Source organism: Camelus dromedarius, chromosome 31, assembly GCF_036321535.1.
Source record: "Camelus dromedarius isolate mCamDro1 chromosome 31, mCamDro1.pat, whole genome shotgun sequence".
Taxonomy (NCBI): domain Eukaryota; kingdom Metazoa; phylum Chordata; class Mammalia; order Artiodactyla; family Camelidae; genus Camelus; species Camelus dromedarius.
Window position 1 is genome coordinate 6,861,333 of NC_087466.1, and position 21,310 is coordinate 6,882,642.

General features: G+C 54.1%; 1 protein-coding gene across 1 annotated transcript in view; it reads left to right on the forward strand.

The window, feature by feature from the left end:
- The first annotated feature begins 10,752 nt into the window (after positions 1-10,752).
- MN1 (MN1 proto-oncogene, transcriptional regulator) overlaps positions 10,753-21,310 on the forward strand; it is a 46,388-nt gene continuing 35,830 nt past the window's right edge. The window contains exon 1 of the mRNA XM_031442959.2: positions 10,753-15,691. Within this exon, the coding sequence (XP_031298819.2) occupies positions 11,920-15,691 (3,772 nt within the window). The 5' untranslated portion in view covers positions 10,753-11,919. The remainder of the gene's footprint in view (positions 15,692-21,310) is intronic.

The following is a 21,310-nucleotide window of genomic DNA, read 5'->3' on the forward strand; positions in this document are numbered from 1 at the left end:
CATGAAGTCCATTCACAGTGTTGTACAACTATCACCACTGTCCATCTCCAGAACCTTGCCATCATCCCAAACAGAAACTCGGTACCCATTCTACAAAAACTCCCCACTGTCCCCTCCCCCACCCCCCAGTAACCCCTGCTCTACATTCTGTCCATGAGTTCGCCTATTCTAATTACCTCATGGAAGTGGAATCACACAATATTTGTCCTTTTGTGTCTGGCTTATTTCACTTAGCATAACGTTTTCAAGGTCTAGCCATGTTATAGCATGTACCAGAATTTCATTTCTTTTTATGGCTAATATTGCATTGCTTGTATATACCCCAGTCCCCGAATGATTTTTAACCTATTGATTGGTCACAGTTTGAAAAGCTACTAAGTGGGGCCTTGCAGGGTGAATAGGAGTTTATTGGGCCCAGAAGGGCAAGTAACAGACCAGAGAAAAAGCCAGGGAGGGGATGGGAGTACACAGGGAAAACTGGATGGCAAGGGCCCTTGTTGGTCAGCAAAACTGTTAGGTTAGATCTAATAAGTCTTAGAAATGCTGCTCTGAACCCCCAACCTTGCCACTTTCTCTGGCTGGCCCAATAAATTCATTCATTCATTCATTCATTCATTCATTCATTCATTCATTCATTCAGCATGTCTGTTGAGCATCTATCTGGTACCAGCAAACAGCAGGGACCCAGAAACAAGCAGAGCCCCTGCCCACCTAGCACTCACTCTCCAGTGGGATGGACAGAAATTCATCAAAGGATCCCAAGAGGTGTCACGCTACCCAGCCCTGGGCTAGGAGAACATCCCGAAACTGGCTGATCTGGTAGGAGTGGCTGGGGAAGGCTTCTCTAAGGATGCGGTTTCTGAGCTGAGGGATGGCTGTGCCTTCTTACTTGGGCAAAGGGGGCGCAGCAGGAAGGAGCCCTCCAGGTGTGGGTGCAGCACCTGAAAAGTCCTGTGATGGGAGGAAGCAAGAAGGAGAGAGTAAGGGCCAGTGTGGCTCCACTGGGGAGTCTGGTGTGGGCATAGCTGTCTGCAGGGCTGGGCACAGAGGGCCTTGCGGAATGTGGTGAGGAATTTGATCTTTATTCCCAAATGCTGGGATCCACTGACATATTTTAAGGATGTAGATGATAGTGGGTTGGGGCAGGTGGAGGGATGTGTGTGACTTGATTTGATCAGATTTAGATCCTGGCTGTTGTCTGGAGGGGAGGGTAATGACCAGGATCAGGGACGGAATGAAGCCGGGAGAGATTTCAACAGAACTTGGGGAGGGACAGGATTAGTGTGCCCGTGCATGTGCATGTGAGTGTGTGCACACATGTGTGCACCCCTGGTAAGCATCTGAGTTGGGCAAGCACCTCCAGGCCTCTGTCCCGCCGCCTGAGATTCCTCTGAAGGAGGGGAAGCTGTGACACCGAGGGCAAGAGGAGGTCCAGTGCCTGGTGGCGGTCCCTCTCTCACAGCCCTGACTTTGGAGCATCACTGGGTCCCAACACCTCCCGCTCTGTCCTCTCCCGACTCCATGTGATTTAAGAGGCATTTTCCTTTTGGGTGATATAGATTCCAAAACGCCACATCCATCTCCTCTGCCCGGTGAAGCCAGCCTGTCTGAGTTATAGCAGATTGCTTTCTGCGTGTGCGAGGGGGGTGGAGGGCAGCGCTTCGCTCTTCTGCTCGCTGGGCCTGGAACATTTGAGCAAACATTCCTGGCTGCTTTGGAAGTTACCAAACCCAGATGAGCTCATCTGAGCCAGAGGTGGGGGCAGCTGGCGCCTGGAGCCTGCCCCGAGCTCACCAGGTGGCCTGGTGGCAAATGTCAGAGGCTGCTTGGCCTCAGCTGGGGAGGCGGCTCGGCCTCAGCCGGGGAGGCGGCAGCAGGGGAGGGCGGGCCTCTCACAGCTGGGGCCCGGCCTAGAGAACCCGGGTGGGGTGGCCTGAGCGCCGCCTCTCCTCAGAGCTGGCAGCGTGTTGGCATCTTGAGGTCTCTGGATGGGAGCGGGGAGCCGGGGGACCGCACAGCCAGGGTCTGAGAGGGAGCAAACGCATGACACCAGCACCTCATCAATCTTCCTTGGGGCCGCCCTGTGGCAGTCGGGCACGCCCGCAGGGGCCTCACTCTGTGTAGTAGCCTGGCTGTTTATTGAGTGTTAACTATGTGCTAAGTGCTCTGTGCGGTTCCCCCGCCACCAACCCTAGGAACTATCATTCTCCCCATTTGACAGATGGGGAAACTGAGGCTCTGGGTGGGAAAGCCACTATGAGAAGCCGAGCTTGAGGCTGACCTCGTTCGTCGCTAGGCCATACTGGCCGTCCCATTACACGCAAAACAATGTTCCCGGGAAGATCTGTTCGTAAGATCTGTTCATACTGTCACGGGCCAAACGGTGATAATTTGTGAATTTTTCCAAGGAACTGACTCAAATAAGCACATTACTTATTCTCTCTTGGCTCTATTTCTCCATCAGAGTGGGAAAGGCATTCAAGGCCTACTGACCCCAGGCCCACTTCACAGCCTGAGTGGTGGGGGTCGGGTCTGGAGACATGGGGTGTCTGGGCCTCCTCTGGGCAGTTCTGCTTAATTCCTGCCAAGGCTCTTCGGGCAACAGGTGCAGGATCTTTCTTCAGAGGAACTCTCCCTGTGCTCCCTCCCGAAGTGATGTGCCTTCCTCTACATTCCCTTCTATAAAATGGGCACACGAATATAACTGTTACAGGGTTGCGGTGAGAATTAGACACAACCTATGGTGAGGACTCAGCACGGAGCCCAGACACGGCGCACACTCAAGGCTGGAGACCACTTCCTTCCTCTTGTGAGTTGCCTGGGGGCTGGGGTGTGTTTCCTACATGGGGACCCACACTTCCAGGAACCTTATGGAGGACACTCCATTTCCTCACAATCTCCTTCACTTACCTCCTAGGGGAAATGCTAGGCTGTGACACTGAATCTAGCCTCACAAGTGCTTTTATTAAAAATTTTTAAAAGTTAAAAAAACTTTTTAAATATATTTTTATTGAAGTATATAATGAGCTTACAATGTTGTGTCAATGTCTGGTGTACAGCACAACACTTCAGTCATATAGGAACATACATATGTTCATTTTCATATTCTTTTTCACCATAAGTTACTATAAGATGTTGAATATATTTCCCTGTGCTATACAGTATAAACTTGTTTTTTATCTATTTTATATATATTAGTTAGTATATGCAGATCTCGAACTCCCAATTTATCCCTTCCCACCCCTTTCCCCCTCTGGTCACAAGTGATTTTTGACATAGATACTAGGGGCAACTGCTTTTCCAGATGAGGAAACTGAGGCACAGAAAGGGGAATAACCTCTTCAAGGTCACAGATCTCAGATCCACGTGGCTCTATGAGATACGCCAGCTAGCAGCTTTGTGGTGGAAAGCAAAGAGAGATGAGACAGCACTGAGCAAACAGCGATCCACCTGGCAACCCTCATTGCTGCAACTGCTGCTGAGACAGAGTGGCTTCCCACGGGGTTCCCTCCTGGGGGACAAGTCCCTGGCCTCCAGTGCTGTGGGGCCAAGTCTGGGTGACCTTCCCCTTGCCTTGGGGTGACTCTCCCAGACTCCTTCCCAGCCCCATGGAGACACCAGGGTGCAGCAGCCTTCCCCAGCAGGGGAGGTGTGGGGATGGGGGAGCTACAGAGACGTGACTTGAAAAACTTTGGCTAATGACTGGCTGGTCCAAAGTTTTCCCATCATGTATGCTTGTTTGGTTCCGTTTATGAAGCTGGTTTGCAGCTAGATTCTCGGTGGTAATGAGCCTGCACTGCTGATTGCTGTAGGGAGAGAAAACGAAGAGGTGGGGAGGGCGTGGGGGACCATGCTAAATAGGTTTGTTGAATAATATGAACCCTCCCGAACTTTCCCATTTTCTGACTAATTGTATGATGAGTGACACTTTATGTATGATGCCTGTTTTTTTGCTGAATGGGAAGTTTTTCAAGGGGAGGCTGGACCGGGACCTAGAGTGGCTGGGGCCTCAGTTTCAGCTCGTGGGGCTGGTTTGAGTTATTTTGGGACTGGGGCCTGGGTTTAGTGCACTCTGCTTAGAGAATGGAAAATAGAAGCCCATAGCTGGATGCTGTCTGGGGAGGAGAAATTCTCAAAGATGGAGAGGTCCGCTGACTAGCCTCAGGATGCTGCGGACCGCGGTTTGAGACCGGGCCCTGCCGTATACAAGCCTTGTGGCTTCTAGCAAGTAACCAAGGGTAACAGAGGCACCGTCCTACTGGGAGTGTTTTCAGAATTAAATGAGGTCTAGGAGAGCATCTGTGCTCAGAAAAGGGGCAGCTTTTAGCCAGGTTGCTCCTCACAGTTGCAGGGAGGCAGTGGTCCTGTTTCTAATACCCCAGGTCACTGCTAAGCACATTGCCCTGCAGTTTTGATGTCTGCGGAGGCTCTTCGCTAGATTCTTGTAAAGGGAGTGCGCCTGGAGGAAGCTTGGGTTGTCAAGGAGAGTGCGCTGCTGGGAGCAGGTTACAGAACCTTGGCCCCTGGGTGTCTGGGGCCCTGGGAGCTGAAATGCCTTATGGCAGCCCGAGCTCTTTCCCTGCCTGGACAAGTGAACTGGGAATAGCCACTTCTTGTCCAGCAATTGTTCAAGGGGAAGGTCAGTGGCTTCCTCATGTTGAAACTCTGTGTCAGGCTGTGGAGGCCTCTGGGAAGCAGGGAGGTGCAGGAAGGAGCAAAGGAGGAGACCCACCCCCACACAACCCCAGGCTGGGAGTCTCTAAGGGCAGAGGAGGGGCAGTGTCTCAGGTGTTGTCCATGACCCTCCCCCACCCCAACTCTGGGACCCAGACCCCAGGTCCAAGCTGCATAGATTTTAAACTGTTATGTGGGCCGATGGTAGGGTCAAGCCAGACTGCCTCTCACTTGCTGTGTGACCAAGGGCAAACCCCTTCACCTCTCTGTGCCTCAGTTTCCTCCTTTGTAAAATGAGAAAAATAACAAAACCTACCTTATAGGGTAGCTATATAATATAATAATACAATAATACAATATATGATTATATAATAGGATAATAACACATATTATATATAATAAATATTCTATAGTGTGAGCTGGATGCTTTCCTACACTTGTAGCCTCCCCGACACCCTTGGAGACAGGTATTATTATAGGTCCAGAAGTTGGTCATGAGATCAGGGTGTGGCAGAACTGGATTTTGAGTCTAGTAGGTCTAGCTCTCTTATAAATGCCCCTGGGCCTCCCCCAGCTGATGGGCAGGTGGGAAGTCCTGCTCAGCAAGAAGCAGCATCTATGGTCCCTGAGGCAGGAGGGGACCTTTGTTTGTGCAAAAAGCCCCAGGGTGCCACTAGGCATTGCTCTGTGCTGTCTGCTTGGGGACAAACTCAGGGCTTTCCCTTTCCCAGGCCTTCTTCCCAAGGAAACCACAGAAGATGGCTTCTGGGGCCACCTTGAAAAGTAAAGAAAGGAGAAATCTTGAGGTCTCCAATTTCCTTTTAAACTCACCTCTGACTATATCACTTGGCTTTGCTTAAAATCCTTTCATGGCAGGTTCCACAGAACAATGTCCAAACTTTCCCACCTACCTTTGTGGTCCCCCGATCTTGGGTCCTGCTGACCTCTTGAGCTTCAGACCCTGCCCCGCCCTCACCTTACTCTAAACGAAATGCTGCCTGAAACTTCCTACACCCCTCCTAATCTAATTCTTCTGCCTGGGAAATCTTTTGACTCTGATCTGATTGGTAAACTCCTATGCTACCTTCAAAACCCACCTCTGGGAACCCTTCTCTATTATCCCTCCCTCCTAGCAGAGTTGTGTATTGTAGTCCTTCTTGCATAGAATACTAGATTTCTTTTGATATGGCTTCAGGGCTGGGACTGGATCTTCCACTTTTTCCTGAGTTCCCAGGCTGAACCCTTGTCACAGAGTAGGTATTCAATATGTATTTATTCAATGGAGGAGAGATACCCCAAAACATACCCGGCATCGTGCACAGAGAGAGGGAGGGGCGATGCTGTTGCTTAGCAACCAGTAACCTGTGGCTACATGAGTATCTCATTCCTTCCAACCTCCAGCCAGTTACTATACATTTATCCTGGTCACAGCTAGACCTTCCTGGAGGCTTTAGCCCTAGATACTCCCTGGTCAGACGCTGGGCCTGCACCCGTTGGGTGGGGTGAGAGAGGTTGGTGTGACCACCTAGGAGAGTCATCCTTTTTCTCAGAGGCTGGCTGGTGAGGCAAGGTTGATTTGTCAAATAAATCCAGCTTCTCTAGCATCATTGTTCTGATTTCCACCTCCCTGGATCCAAACACAGAAGAAATAATAATGATACTAAAGGTAATAAGAGAGCCTACCATCTAATGAATGCCTACCATCTGCCACGCTTCGTGCTACTTTTAAATACTGTCTCCAATCCTTAAGCTCCATATGCACTGGCTATGATTCCCTTTCCCCACAGGGGAAACTGAGGCTCAGGGGAAGAAAATCTTTTGTTCAAGGTCACACAGATCAGAAGTAGCGAGGACAAGATTTGAATCTGGGTATTCAAGACCAAAGCACACAATCCTTCCACCACTGACTTGCGAGAGTCGGTCTGTGGACCCTCAACCCCAGGCGTCGGGAGAAGTAGGTTCCTCTCCAGGCTTCCTGGGGGACTCTGTCTGCAAGAGAGACTAGGTGTGCAGTGATTCCTGTGAGCATCCAAGTTCTAACGGGCACGGGGGTGAGTGGGGAGAAGGCTGAGAATATTAGTGTTTCTGTGTGTCTGTGCTAATTTCTCATGTTGGTGTGGTAGAGAGACACACAGAGAATAGTACCAATCATAAGCACAGTAATATTAACACTGACCGCAATGGCAGGAGTGATAAAGGTAGCTAACTTTTCTTGGCACATACCACGTTCCCTGCACTGTGCTAAGTGCTGTATCTGAACTATTACATTCAGGTAGAGCAGGTGGTGGTGAAAAGCCGGGCCTCAGTGTCAGGCAGATGGGTTTGGAATCCTAGCTCTGCCACTCTTTGACTTTAGGAAAGCCACTTAACCAGGCTGAGGCTCCATGTCCTCATCTGTAAAATGGATTCAGAGTCCCAAACTCGAGGGGTTTGCTGCAAGGATGAAATGGGACCCTGGATCTGAAGCACATGGCCCAGAGGGAGCCTTCAATAGCCGGCAGCCAGTGTGCAGATCTGTAGACTGTGGAGGTGTGTGTGTGAGTGTGTGTGCCTGTGCTGGTGTTGGGGGCCTGATGCGCAAGGGTGAAGGCTGTGTGTCTACTGGGGAAAGGGGGTTGAATGAGGGGTTGCTTTTCAGTTTTTGCAGAGTTGGGGAGGCTCACTAGTTGGGGGTCCCCTTTTGGACTGGAGCTCCTGGGCTGGTTCAGGTACACCAGGCTCTCAGTCTCAGAGGGGAGGGTTCCTGGAAGCTAACTAGGGTATATTCCAGGCAGCTCCCCAGTTGTCACCAGCTGGGAGCATCCTTCTTCAGCTCCAGGGCCACAATCCTGCTGTGTCTCCTTCTTCCCTCGCCCAGGAGGCCCCCTCTGACTGGTGCCAGCACACTCGGCAGCCCTCTAGGGAAAGGCTGAGGAAGGGGAAGAGGAGGGAAGGTGCCCGGGCTTGCACCCTGCGGCTCCTGCCGCTGCTGGGTCTGCATCGGCCGGCAGGCGGGGACTTTGAATTCGTCTGAGCGCTAGGGGGCAATGTGTCTGTTCCAAAGAAGCTTCAGGCCCTTGCAAGGCAGAGTGAACACTCAGGCACATGCAGGAGCACCCACACCGTGGAGGCGCACACGCTGGTGTGTCCACGGGCACAGAAGGGCACAGGCTCTCACACTCGCATAGAAAACAGATGCAAGTGAGCAGAGACGCAGGCAAATGAGGTGTGAGGCAGCAGCACACACAAAGGCACAAACACAGAGACGTACACAGAGAGAACAGGGCTGGGGGACAGACGGCATACCTTCTCCAGGGACGCTCACGGGGGCACCCAGACACAGGAATGCAGGCACACACAGGCGTGCACACAAATACACGAAGATGCCCTGCCGCCTCGCCACGGGCAAGGACACAAATGCAGGCACAGGCCACACACCCACACAACATTCTTAGTGTTAAGGAAAGGTGACCCAGACACACATCCTGAACAGAAACACAGCCGGGCCCAAACACACCCTCCTTTCAGACACTCACACACCTTGTAGACTTAACTTTTGGAAACAGCCCCAGAAAAACACTCCCACCCCTCCACCCTCCGGAGCGCACAGAATTATTCCACAGGAAACCTACCCAGGTGTTCAGGGGACCCCCACCCAACCCCATGTGAAGTCATGCCTCAGCCTAGAGCACACCCCAACAGGGGTTGCCCCAGACTAGAAGTCTGTGGGCCAGTCTTCCCACCACCCTGGCCCACCCAGGGCTCCAGGCAGGCCCCCAACTTTTCCTATTCTCTCCAGACACACAGACACAGGTGCCTTCTGATGCACCCAGAGCCCACTGCTCTGGACCAGGTTTGTGACAAGGTGTCATGGATTTTACATAGGTCTTTGCCCACACAGGGCTGCATTCCGGCCCAGGAGGCTCTGCGTCTCCCCTGGTTGGGCCTGGGGCCCCGGGATGGGGGTGAGAGGGTCACTGGAAGCCCACCCAGGCCCTGTATTTCTTTGTGCCGAAATCAGCCAAGCCTCAGTCTTTTCTCTGGCTCTCACTTCCCTGTCACTTTGCTAAGTAATAATTTCCATGTCCAATTCCATTTCTTTTCTAGTTCTGAAACCTCTAAGCTATCAGCAAGAGGATAGTTCACATGAAAACTAATTACACAAAATCAATATTTAATCACAGACCAACAACCTGATCCTGCAGAAAAATCCTTTTAAAACTCCACCGCCCTGTACAAATACTTCTTCCTGGATGCTTATTTATGGACCCCATTTTTGGCTGGGGTAATTTTCATTTTTAATTTCAAAAAGGAAAAAAATATCTGTAGACACCCTCACCAGGGATTTCCCACGAAGGGCCTTAGATCTGAGCTTGCTTCTGCTGTCTGAGTTTTTAAATTGCAGGTTTTTATTTTTTGTTTTTATTTGTATTCTTATGGGGGGGTGTTATTTTCTTCAGGAGCCCCCAAAGACTCTGCTTCCTGCTTCTTCTAGCCCTAAATTGAGCCCATTTTCCTGGCATTTTGGGTTCTGGAACACCCAGCGTCTGCCTTCCCAGCAGCAACTCCAGGGAGCAATGAATCTGCGCGGACTACGTGGTAACTTTTTAACTCCCTGCCCGCGACGGTGGAGTGCTTAATCTGAGGTTTTTAAATAAAAAGGGCTCAAGGGTTGGTTTTATTATAACGTTTATTTCATTTCAGATTTCATGCGCAATTTAGCAAACTCTAGACAGACTTGGGCGATAAACACTTTCTTTTGTGGGGGGAAACGGCATTTTTATACACCATGCTTAATTTTATTTAGATTTAATAGCGATATCAGGGGCACTTCAAAGAAAGTTCCTTTTTTCTCCCCTTCTCCTAAGAATGCTGGTCTGCTAGCAAAATCGCCTCGTGCTATTTTATGGCAAGGAAAATTAAAGGACTTCTCCCCCTTCCTCCCCTCCAAACGCTCTAGGGAGGAAAATACACGCACCAGGCACACAGAATAAACACTTCCTCTACCCTCCGTCACCTCTAACTCTCAACTTCTAATTGCAAGATAGATTGCAGCCTCAGTGGGGATCAGGAAGATCTAAACATTTTAACTAAGATTATTGGGATAAATATTTCATAAAGAGCAGGGCAGATATTAAATTACTCCTATTGATTTTAGTATCACAATCCAATTCCGTTTCTTGGCCTCTTCACTTTAATTGATCTCTTAAGGAGGCCAACCTCGAGCCCGAAGAGGGCCTGGGCCTTGAACGGGGATGCCTGGACTAGGGTGTCCCTGCCGGCCAGTGCGGCTTTCTGAGCGCTGGTCTTCTCTGGGGGCTCCTAGTTGCCTCGCTGCTCTGACGCTGGGCTCATCCGATATACCCCCCATAAAGTGACCGAAGGGTTATGGTTCCTCCCGGCCGAAGCCGGCCACTGAGAACCAGGAACCCTAGACAGTGGGAACAGGGAACAATTGTGCGTGCCCTAGTGAAGGAAGAGTGAACAAGCGCCCGGGTCTCTCGAGGAGAACCCTAACTTCAGGGTTCCCCGTGTGCTTTCACCTCCAGGAAAATCCCAGGGCCGGCTAACTTGGGCGCCACAAGTAAGCAGACAGCGGTGGAGAGCAGAGGGTTCGCTCCAGGACTGAAGCGCAGTCGACACTTAGCGACTTTCCGAGAGCTTTGCCTGGCGACCCCATTGTCTGAGCGCCCCGCACCGCTTACCGCCCACCTCCCCGCCCCCTGCCCACCCCGCAGGTCTCGCTTCAGTTGGGGGTGGGGAGTTGGGAACTGCGATGAGTGGGAAGAGGGGTGAACAAAGCCAAGCTCCCGCCATTCTCCGCCTGCGCCCTCTCCCGATGTGCCGGGAGGCTAGGGTACGCCCGCAGCGCACTGGCTCCGGACCCCGAGGCTAACCGGTGCAGGGGACCCCCGAGCTGGCGAAGTGCGGGTTCGTAGCGGGGGCCTCAGCAGTCAGCACCCAGGACCACCTTAAGAGCGAGCCCCGCCCCGGGCCCGGAGCTCGGGCTGCGCTGATTGGTGCAAATGTAATGGCTGAAATTGATTGCTGAAATGCAAAACTTGTTGCTGCTTCTCCGGGCTCAGGGCGAGAGGCAGATACAGAGAGGGGAGCCGAGACCCTCGGAACGCCCCACGCAGAGCCCCCCCCCGCCAGCCAGGAGAGGGGTGCGCGGACCCCCCAGAGCTGCCTCCGCCCCCTCCCATTACGGGCTCCGAGAGCTCAGCCTGAACGCCTTAGCCTGCTCACCCAGCGTGGCCCCCCAACCCGCGTACACCCCCCTCCCCGGGTCCGAGGGCGACTTGCGAAGCACCTCGGCGCGGAGGCAGGGAACCCGAGCCTTGGATCGACCCAACCCCTCGTCTCGCTGCCCACCCGCGCCTGGAACGGGGCGCGGAGATCCCTGCGAAGTCAAAGACCGAACAGCGGAGAAAAGAAGCGGCAGGCGGCGGACGTGGCCACGAAGCGGCGCGCCGGGGTGCAGCGCACCCGCCGCGGAACAGTGGAGCCGCGCCTTCCCCCAACCCTCGCGTCAACCCCGGGCGCCCGCCGCCTCCTCAGCCCTGCTGAGCTCTCGGCTAGGGGGCCGGCACCGGTGATGCCGAGCGGAGCCTCCAGTCCTCCGACTCACTGAAGAAGCAGTAGCCGCTTGCTCAGGGCCGACGGAGACTGCGAGCGGATCGTGCTTGGCTGTGGCTCGGGCTGCGGAGCGCGGGGACTCCGGGGGGAGGGGGGAGGGACCGATCTGTCCGTGCCCCGGCGCCAGCCACGGCTTTGAAGGGTCTCCCAACCCGGCCCCTTAGCAGCTCCGCCACTGACTCCGGGAGGCTTCGGGCAGCGTCCAGGGGCTCCCCACCCGACCCGATCGGACTTAAGAAGGTGATCGCTCTCCTCTCCCTCCCTCCTTCCCGCTTCCTTCCCCCCACATAACTTTTTGTCTTCACTTGTCCTCAGCTCCATCCCTGCCCGCAAACCCACCCGCGGCTTTGCCAACCACCCGGAGCATGGGCCCCCCAACACGAATCTTGGAGGCCCCGCGGCGCCGCAAGATATGAGAGGCTCGTGTCGGGCAGAGCGAGAGCTTCGGGAGAGGAGCTGATAGCCCCTAGCCTTCACAAGCCAGGCGAGGTGGCGTTGCGCGCTGCGCTCCCGCGGTGCTGAACCTCCCGGAGCGCCCAACCCAAGGCCGGAACGAGTAGCTGGCCGGAGGCGCGCCGCGGAGAGCAGGCTGTCATGCCCTATTGATCCCCCCGCCCCCCGCCAAGTATGTTTGGGCTGGACCAATTCGAGCCCCAGATCAACAGCAGGAACGCTGGCCAGGGCGAGAGGAACTTTAACGAGGCCGGACTAAGCATGAACGCCCACTTTAAGGCCCCGGCTTTCCACGCGGGGGGACCCCCTGGCCCCGTGGACCCTGCCATGAGCGGGCTGGGCGAACCCCCGATCTTGGGCGTGAACATGGAGCCTTACGGCTTTCACGCGCGCGGCCACTCGGAGTTGCACGCGGGGGGGCTGCAGGCGCAGCCGGTGCATGGATTCTTTGGAGGCCAACAGCCTCACCACGGCCACCCGGGAGGTCACCACCCCCACCAGCATCACCCCCACTTCGGGGGCAACTTTGGCGGGCCGGATCCTGGGGCCTCGTGCCTGCATGGAGGTCGTCTGCTCGGCTACGGCGGATCGGCCAGCGGCCTGGGCAGCCAGCCGCCCTTCGCCGAGGGTTATGATCACATGGCGGAGAGCCAGGGGCCGGAGAGCTTCGGCCCGCAGCGACCTGGGAACCTCCCGGACTTCCACAGTTCGAGCGCCTCCGGCCACGCCGTGCCTGCCCCATGCTTGCCGCTGGACCAGAGCCCTAACCGAGCCGCCTCCTTCCATGGCCTGCCTGCCTCCGGCGGGTCTGATTCCCACAGTCTGGAGCCCCGGAGGGTGGCGAACCAAGGAGCCGTCGACTCGCTGGAATACAATTACCCGGCCGAGGCGCCCTCGGGACATTTCGACATGTTTTCCCCCTCCGATTCCGAGGGGCAGCTGCCTCATTATGCAGCGGGTCGTCAAGTTCCCGGGGGCACTTTCCCGGGTGCCTCGGCCATGCCCAGAGCTGCTGGCATGGTGGGCTTATCCAAAATGCACGCCCAGCAGCAGCAGCAGCAGCAGCAGCAACAGCAACAGCAACAGCAGCAGCAGCAGCAGCAGCAGCAGCAGCAGCAGCAGCAGCAGCAGCAGCAGCAGCAGCACAGCGTGTTCTTCGACAGGTTCGGAGGGACCCGCAAGATGCCAGTGGGTCTGGAGCCTGGAGTAGGTTCCAGGCACCCGTTAATGCAGCCTCCCCAGCAGGCCCCGCCGCCCCCTCAGCAGCAGCCCCCGCAGCAGCCACAGCAGCCGCCGCCGCCGCCGCCGCCGCCGCCGCCGCCTGGGCTTCTGGTCCGACAAAATTCGTGCCCGCCTGCGCTCCCGCGGCCCCAGCAGGGCGAGGCGGGCACGCCCAGCGGCGGCCTGCAGGACGGGGGCCCCATGCTGCCAAGTCAACACGCGCAGTTCGAGTACCCTATCCACCGGCTGGAGAACCGGAGCATGCACCCTTATTCCGAGCCTGTATTCAACATGCAGCACCCTCCACCGCAGCAGGCGCCCAACCAGCGGCTGCAGCATTTCGACGCACCCCCCTACATGAATGTGGCCAAGAGGCCGCGCTTTGACTTCCCGGGCAGCGCGGGAGTGGACCGCTGCGCTTCGTGGAACGGCAGCATGCACAACGGCGCTCTGGACAACCACCTTTCGCCCTCCGCCTACTCGGGCCTACCCGGCGAGTTCACGCCACCTGTGCCCGACAGCTTCCCCTCGGGGCCACCCTTGCAGCATCCGGCCCCGGACCACCAGTCCCTGCAGCAGCAGCAGCAACAGCAACAGCAGCAACGCCAAAATGCTGCCCTCATGATCAAGCAGATGGCGTCGCGGAATCAGCAGCAGCGGCTGCGCCAGCCCAACCTGGCCCAGATAGGCCACACTGGAGACGTGGGCCAGGGCGGCCTGGTACACAGCGGCCCAGTGGGTGGCTTGGCCCAGCCGAACTTTGAGCGCGAAAGCGGCGGCGCGGGCGCCGGGCGCCTGGGCACGTTCGAGCAGCAGGCTCCGCACTTGACGCAGGAGAGTGCGTGGTTCCCAGGTCCGCACCCACCGCCGGGTGACCTGCTGCCCCGCAGGATGGGAGGCTCAGGCCTGCCCGCTGACTGCGGCCCGCACGACCCCGGACTGGCGCCGCCCCCTCCGCCTGGTGGCTCGGGGGTGCTGTTCCGGGGCTCTCTGCAGGAGCCGCTAAGGATGCCCGGAGAGGGCCATGTGCCTGCGCTGCCCTCCCCTGGCCTGCAGTTCGGGGGCAGCCTGGCCAGCCTGGGCCAACTGCAGTCGCCCGGGGCTGGGGTGGGGCTGCCCAGCGCACCCTCCGAGCGCCGGCCCCCGCCGCCTGATTTCACAGCGCCCGCACTCGGAGGCCAGCCTGGCTTCCCGTTCGGCGCAGCGAACCGGCAGGCCACGCCGCACAGCGGCCCAGGCGTGAACTCGCCCCCGAGCACGGGCGGGGGCGGCGGCAGCACAGGCGGCGGCGGCGGCAGCGGGGGCGCATACCCGCCGCAGCCTGATTTTCAGCCTAGCCAGCGCACCTCGGCCAGTAAGCTGGGCGCACTCTCACTGGGCTCCTTCAACAAGCCTAGCTCCAAGGACAACCTGTTCGGCCAGAGTTGCCTGGCTGCACTTTCCACCGCCTGCCAGAACATGATCGCCAGCCTCGGGGCTCCCAACCTCAACGTGACCTTCAACAAGAAGAACCCGCCCGAGGGCAAGAGGAAACTGAGCCAGAACGAGAACGACGGTGCGGCGGTGGCCAGCAACCCAGGATCGGATTACTTCCCGGGAGGGACTGCTCCTGGGGCCCCAGGGCCCGGAGGCCCGTCGGGGACCAGTAGCAGCGGTTCCAAACCCTCCGGGCCGCCTAATCCGCCCGCCCAGGGGGACGGCACCAGCCTCTCCCCCAACTACACCCTGGAATCAACGTCGGGGAACGATGGCAAGCCGGTCCCCGGGGGAGGCGGCCGGGGCCGGGGTCGCAGAAAAAGGGACAGTGGTCACGTGAGCCCCGGGACCTTCTTCGACAAGTACTCGGCGGCGCCGGACAGCGGGGGCGCGCCTGGGGTGAGCCCAGGGCAACAGCAGGCTCCAGGAGCAGCCGTCGTCGGGGGAAGCTCCACGGGCGAGGCACGCGGGGCGCCTACGCCTCACGAGAAAGCGCTCACCTCGCCGTCGTGGGGGAAGGGGGCCGAGTTGCTCCTGGGGGACCAGCCGGACCTTATGGGGTCCCTGGACGGTGGGGCCAAGTCGGACGGTAGTTCCCCGCACGTGGGCGAATTCGCCTCGGACGAGGTGAGCACCAGCTACGCCAACGAGGACGAGGTGTCATCCAGCTCCGATAATCCCCCAGCCCTGGCCAAAGCGAGTAGGAGCCCCCTGGTGACAGGCTCGCCCAAACTCCCTCCCCGTGGGGTGGGCGCGGGGGAACATGGACCGAAGGCACCCCCACCCCCGCTTGGCCTGGGCATCTTGTCTACCTCTACCTCGACCCCTGACAGCTACGGCGGCGGGGGCACACCGGGCCTGGAGCAGGTCCGGACCCCGACGAGCAGCAGCGGTGCACCGCCACCCGACGAGATCCACCCACTGGAGATTCTCCAGGCACAGATCCAGCTGCAGAGGCAGCAGTTCAGCATCTCTGAGGACCAGCCCCTAGGGCTCAAGGGTGGCAAGAAGGGTGAGTGTGCCGTCGGGGCCTCCGGCGGCGTGCAGAATGGCGACAGTGAGCTGGGCAGCTGCTGCTCCGAGGCGGTCAAGAGCGCCATGAGCACCATCGATCTGGACTCGCTGATGGCAGAGCACAGCGCCACCTGGTACATGCCGGCTGACAAGGCTTTGGTGGACGGCCCAGAGGACGACAAGACGCTGGCGCCCTGGGAGAAGGCCAAACCCCAGAACCCCAACAGCAAAGAAGGTATATGCGCTCCTTCCGTGTTCCCTTCTCACCTGGTGGATCCCCGCCCCACCCCTATTGCAGGCCTTAGCTGTTGCTTTGGAGGTGCTATGAAAGGGGAGTCCCTTGGGTTCAGGAGGGCATGGGGCCTTCTTAATGCCCAGCTCAGAGCTGGGTACCCTTCCTTTGCTTACACCAAGGGCTCTGTGGGTGGACCCCTTCCCACCCCCCTTGATGCTGCAGGGTGGATTCTAGCTCCACAGGGTGGTTAACAATTTAGATGGTAGCCCTTTGGGGATTACCTTAGAGCCCCAACCACCACCTCAAGTTTTAGCTGAGTTGCTGGGTACCCAGAGGACTAGGCCCCTTCCCTTTCACACTGAGACCCCTTCTCATCCTCAACATTCAGGCTGATTCCACTTTTTAGGAAGTTTTGAGCCCCCCTTTCTGGCAGGACACCTGGGAAGTTGTGTTGATGCCTCCCCACCTTGTCCTAGTCAGCCAACCTGCGGCTTGAGTTCCCTTCGGTTTGCCAGCATCTTTGGGAAAAAAAGTTACCAGCTCTGGTGTCGGCAGCATCATTCAGAGGCAACGCCTAATTTGACATTTATTCCTAATGAATAGCTGTTTTGTCTCTTCGTAACTATTAGAGTTTCACTGAAAAACTGGAGACCTGTCGGGGTTGTAGGAGGCAGGCAGCCTTTTCAAAGTGCACCTCCTTGACATTTGGTGAGGGGGCCAGGGCTGGGGTGGGGTCTACTTGGCAGAGACCAGACCAATCAGCCAGGGCATCATTTGTGTACGGGAATATGGATATATATTCTTAAGACACAAAGGACCCGCGTTTGTCAATATCTCGCCTGGCTTTGGTGACAGATGTCCGGTCCCAGCTCTCCTTTGCATTCTAAGCACTCCCTCACCACCAGGCCTGGAGGCCTTTAAGGTGGGTGGGGTGGGGGTTAGTAAATAGACCGCCATTGCTGTTAAAGTAATAATAGTTTCTTTAACCTAAAGATGACCGGGCTGCTGTAAATAATCCATTTTATTTTTCAACGGGGACTTTTTAGGTAACATCTTTTTCCATTCCTACCTTTTTCTTTTAAGCTCTTATTGAACCCCCTTGGTTTCACCAGGGCTGAATATTAACCATGTCTCTAAAAAAATATATCCTCTGATCCTTGCCTTCTCTTAGGGTTCTATTCTTCTGCCTTCGTTTTCCTAGTCAACATCCAACATCCTGCCATCTCTTGACCCTGGGTTTAAGGTGAGGGTAGGTTTTAGGAGTGGGTGGTGGCAGGAGGAGGAGGGAGGGGGAGGGGAAGTGTGGCAGGAGTTGGATGGCTCAGAACTCGGGGCTTTCACCGCCTGTCCGGGGTAGCTTTCCCGCTTGGGTTTTCTAATTCATGAATGCGGCCTCGCTGTTTTTCTTTGTTCGCCTACTGCCCAGCCCGGGACGCCACTGTCTCATTTGAAGCTGGGTGTTTAGCATGCACAGCAGACTGTGGCCAGCATCAGCATTCTCCAGGCTTCTCCCAGGCAAGGCCATAAATTGGTTAGTTTGGGACCCTCCACAGCTTCTCCCTCTTTCCCCTCCCTCCTTTTTAAAATGGAGTTGGACCCGGCATCCTGCTTGCTTGGCCCCTCTTCTCTTTTATTTTCTTGTACACAACATCTCCGTCCTGCCGATCGATAGCTGGTTAGCACAAATCCCAGCCCCTGTCACTTTTACCTGGAGGGGCCTGGCTGCCCGTCCCCTTCCCCTCCTCGTGGCACCCCCCTCCCCCAGTAATTAAGACCATATTGGTCAAAATGGGGTGAGAAAAGTTAAAAAGAAAAAACCTGATTTAGAAAATTAGTAAAGAAAAACCAGTAGCACTTTACCTGCAAGTCTTTTGAAGGGCCTTAGGTGTAGAGACATTGGGTGGTTTTAGTGAGTTTTTTTTTTAAGGTGTTACACTGCTTCCTTCCCAGTTCAACTAGTCTTCCTTTACAGAACAAAACAAAACAAAAAAACAAAACAAAATGCAGGCTGCAAATGAAGAAATGCCATTAAAGAAATGTTTTGTTTTGTTTGTTTCACTATTACAGTTAGATGAAGGAAAATATTTTTTTTGGAAACAGATGCTAGTCACTTTAGGGCTGATGTCCCCTGTACGTTTGCTAAATACGCAGCTCTCCCCTGCACGCAGGAGACAGGGATTTCCTTCAGGGACCAGCTGCCTTAGGAGCGTCGGCAGGGACACCCACTTGACCTCCTTTGTTTTCCACTCTGTGATGTGGGAAGGACAGTTTCCTAGATAAAGCCCTGAATTGAGGTCACTCACAGCTTCTGCAGCCTTGGGGCTGCTAGTGAAGGCTTTATAAGGTATCTGCATCTGATTCCTGCTCCCTTACTGGTAGTAAATAAGGATGATTAAACTTTTCATTATGATAACACCCTGCAGTTCCATCTGCACATGTTGTATAAATAGGTACACAGAGCCTTTTAAGGGCCCCCGAATCCCCTGGCTGAAAATCAGAGTGAAGTGTACCACTTCGAAGTAGAGTTGAGAAAAAAAGAATTTAAAGGAAAACATCCTGCTTTCCCTTAAACACATGCCCGTGTAGTCCCATCAGCCGTGAAGCAGCTCTGAACACACCTTTTCTAGGTTCCAGCCCCAGCAAGTACTTTCTTTCACCGCCTGCCCCCCTCCTCCTGCCTTTTCAGGCAAAGCCCATTTTTGTAATGATATTTTATTTTGTCACGCCGTAAAACACGCCAGTACTAATGTGATTAAATATTAACACCGTTTCTGAAATTCTTCACTCCGATGACAAAATACTAGTCGGTCTTTAACAAAATGATGGTTCTCCGATTGGAGAGAACGAATAAGTCTTCGGAACTGTACAAGCCGTGTAGCTACTGGGACGTGCCCAGATTGTCTTATGGGGTTTAGATGTCCTTTGGAGGGGAGGGAACTCGACTGGCAAGTTACACTTCTCACAAAGTCCAGGCCAGAATCACACGTGATGATTTTTTTTTTTAACCAGGGAAGTGAGCCTCTCCAAATTAAGCTTCCCCTGACTTTTTAATCAACCCACCAAACAACTTTTATACCATGAAACTCTACGTCTCATCATGAGATTCTGTTTGCACAAAGTTGAGGTGGGGGAAGGGTGAGATTGTACAAAGGGGGGGGAAAAAAAATGAAAAACCAGCCTGAATTTGGGCCTATTCAGACATCTGTTAAATCAGTGAGTATTACATGAATTTGAAATCAGTTTGCAAAATTATCCACCTATCTTTGTAATAGGTGTGTGGCTATGGAGGAATTTCAAAACAGAGAGAGAAGGAGAAATAGTGATAGATTGTAGATAAAAGATATTAAGCCTTAAAAAGTATGCCCCCGTCCACCCCTTGCAATTTTCAAAACTTGAAACTGTATTCCATAATAAGTTTATCTCTGCCGGACTTCCATTCTGTTGGTTGTCCTTGGTCTTGAAATTTGGAGCTGTCTCGAAACTCTCTTTCACACACGTTGAAATTGGAGAGGTTCTCTGTATATGCTCTGCATGCAATCCTGCCCTTTTTGGAAGTATGATATTTTTACAGTGATGCGGGAGAAATTTTTGGAATTTCATGCTTCTCTCAGTGTTCCAGTCAGAACACAGTCAGCAGTGCTAAGAAATACTGGACAGGCAGGATTTGAACATTGAATTTCCTTAGACGTAGGGCAGGCTTTGGGGAGGAGGAGGGGCTCCTAGTGCAGTTTTTCCCCCGACTCCCGACACCGTGGAGAGACTTCTTAAGGCTCACTCAGACTTGTTTTGGGGAAGACAAGGAGCCTTGCACTCCAGCTTCCCCAAGAAATCACCCAGCATGCCTTCTTGTGACTTTTGCAGCCTCCGGAAGATGTAACCCAAAACTTCGCAGGTGTTAATCAGGGGTAATGTAAACAGATAGGAGCCCCCTTTGTGCAGCTGACATTCCCGGCCTGCCTGCTCCCTGGCTGGTCCAGGACATACTACTACTGTTCTTTGGTGCTTGTTTAATATTTCATGGTTGTAATAAACCTGTCTTCCTTGCCCGCCTCCCGACATAAAACCCCAACACATCTGCAATTATACATTTCTACTAAATATTAATAAAGGACATGGATGTTTTAAGGGGCTGAAGCTTATCGGTGTTGAACTTGCCATGGTTTCTGCCACTGGATTTTTCTAGCTGTTTTGATTTTTAAATAGTGTCTGTCTTCACATATGTAGTATATTCTTACATGTTCATATATATATATATATATATACACACACACACACACACACACATACACACACATACAATATTTGTAGATTGAAGTGCTTTCCTCAGGATAGCTTCCTTTAACATAAATTCATTTAGATTTCTTGTGAGGCCCTTTCAGACCGGAAGTAAGAGACTGTTGAAAAGTACTTCTGTTTTATTGAGATTTCTAGGAAAGGAGTGAGGGTTGGTTAATCTAATTTCTCTTTCTAGCAATGAAATTCTATGATTCCTGATATGATTTTGTTTGCCTGACAGAGGTATTTAAATTTCCACCAAGAATCTTAATAGGTCCTGAAAATACGGCTGCCCTCGCCAAGAAGTTACTTGATACTCTCTGCTGATATAAAATATACATCTTTAATAAACAGTCCGGGAGGACCAGGTGAAATTAGAGGAGGGAAAGGCTTCCCACTCTTGAGGGGCAAACTTGAGTGTTTCCTTGGGACTTCGCAGGATCTCACTCAATGCTGGAAGATTTAGCAAAATCACCTTTCTCTCCACTTCAGTGACAATAACCCCCGGTTGTGTTCTTTGCCCATGGAGAGGTCTGCTTTGCCGAAAGCATTTAGGAGATAAATACTCCTAGTGAGGAATACTGTATTTACCTCGGTTTGGTTAATTTTAGAGATTAAAAGGCTATAGCTTTATGCAATAGGATCAAATGTCTGGGGAGTGTGTGAGGGCAGGCAGGCCTCCCATGCACATTGCAACAGAAAAACACCAAGCCCTCTCATGTGGGAGGGGACCTGAGTCTATGGGGGAGGGTCTCCTGAAGCCACTGGGTGTGCACCTTATATCCTTCCCGCATTGCCCTTTGCTTGTTCCACCCAAGTCTTCAGTCTGGAGGGGCTGGAATAACCCAGCTTCATCGTTTTGACTCAAGTCAAGATTTTGACTTGCCCTGCAATGTGTTTGTTTTAGGACGATGTCTATTTTTAGGCCCCCCTTGGGTGGACAGATTCGGGTGTAGGTTTTGATGGCTAGTGGCGGAGATGTTGATACGGACACAAATATGCAATGGAGAAGAGAGACGTTTGGGGGAAAATTTTCAAGTTTCCTGGCCTTCTGGTACACCTTGGAGCTCAGTGAAGTGGCCTGGAGGCCGGCTGGAAGAGTGTGGCTGAGGCGAGGGTGTCTAGGCCGGGTCTGTCTGCAACCCACGGGAGGAGAGCAGGGCCCAGGCAGTTCAGTGTGGGAAGGAGCCCCCATCCTCCTCCCCCGACCCCAGCACAGGCACATATACATATGCATGGCCAGTGTATTTCCATCAAATCATCCAGCTACTCCTTTAGTTTACCCTTAATCTGCTTTCTGAAAGCGAGTTGGGGGTGGGGGGGGGTGGGCAGCAGGGAGAAACT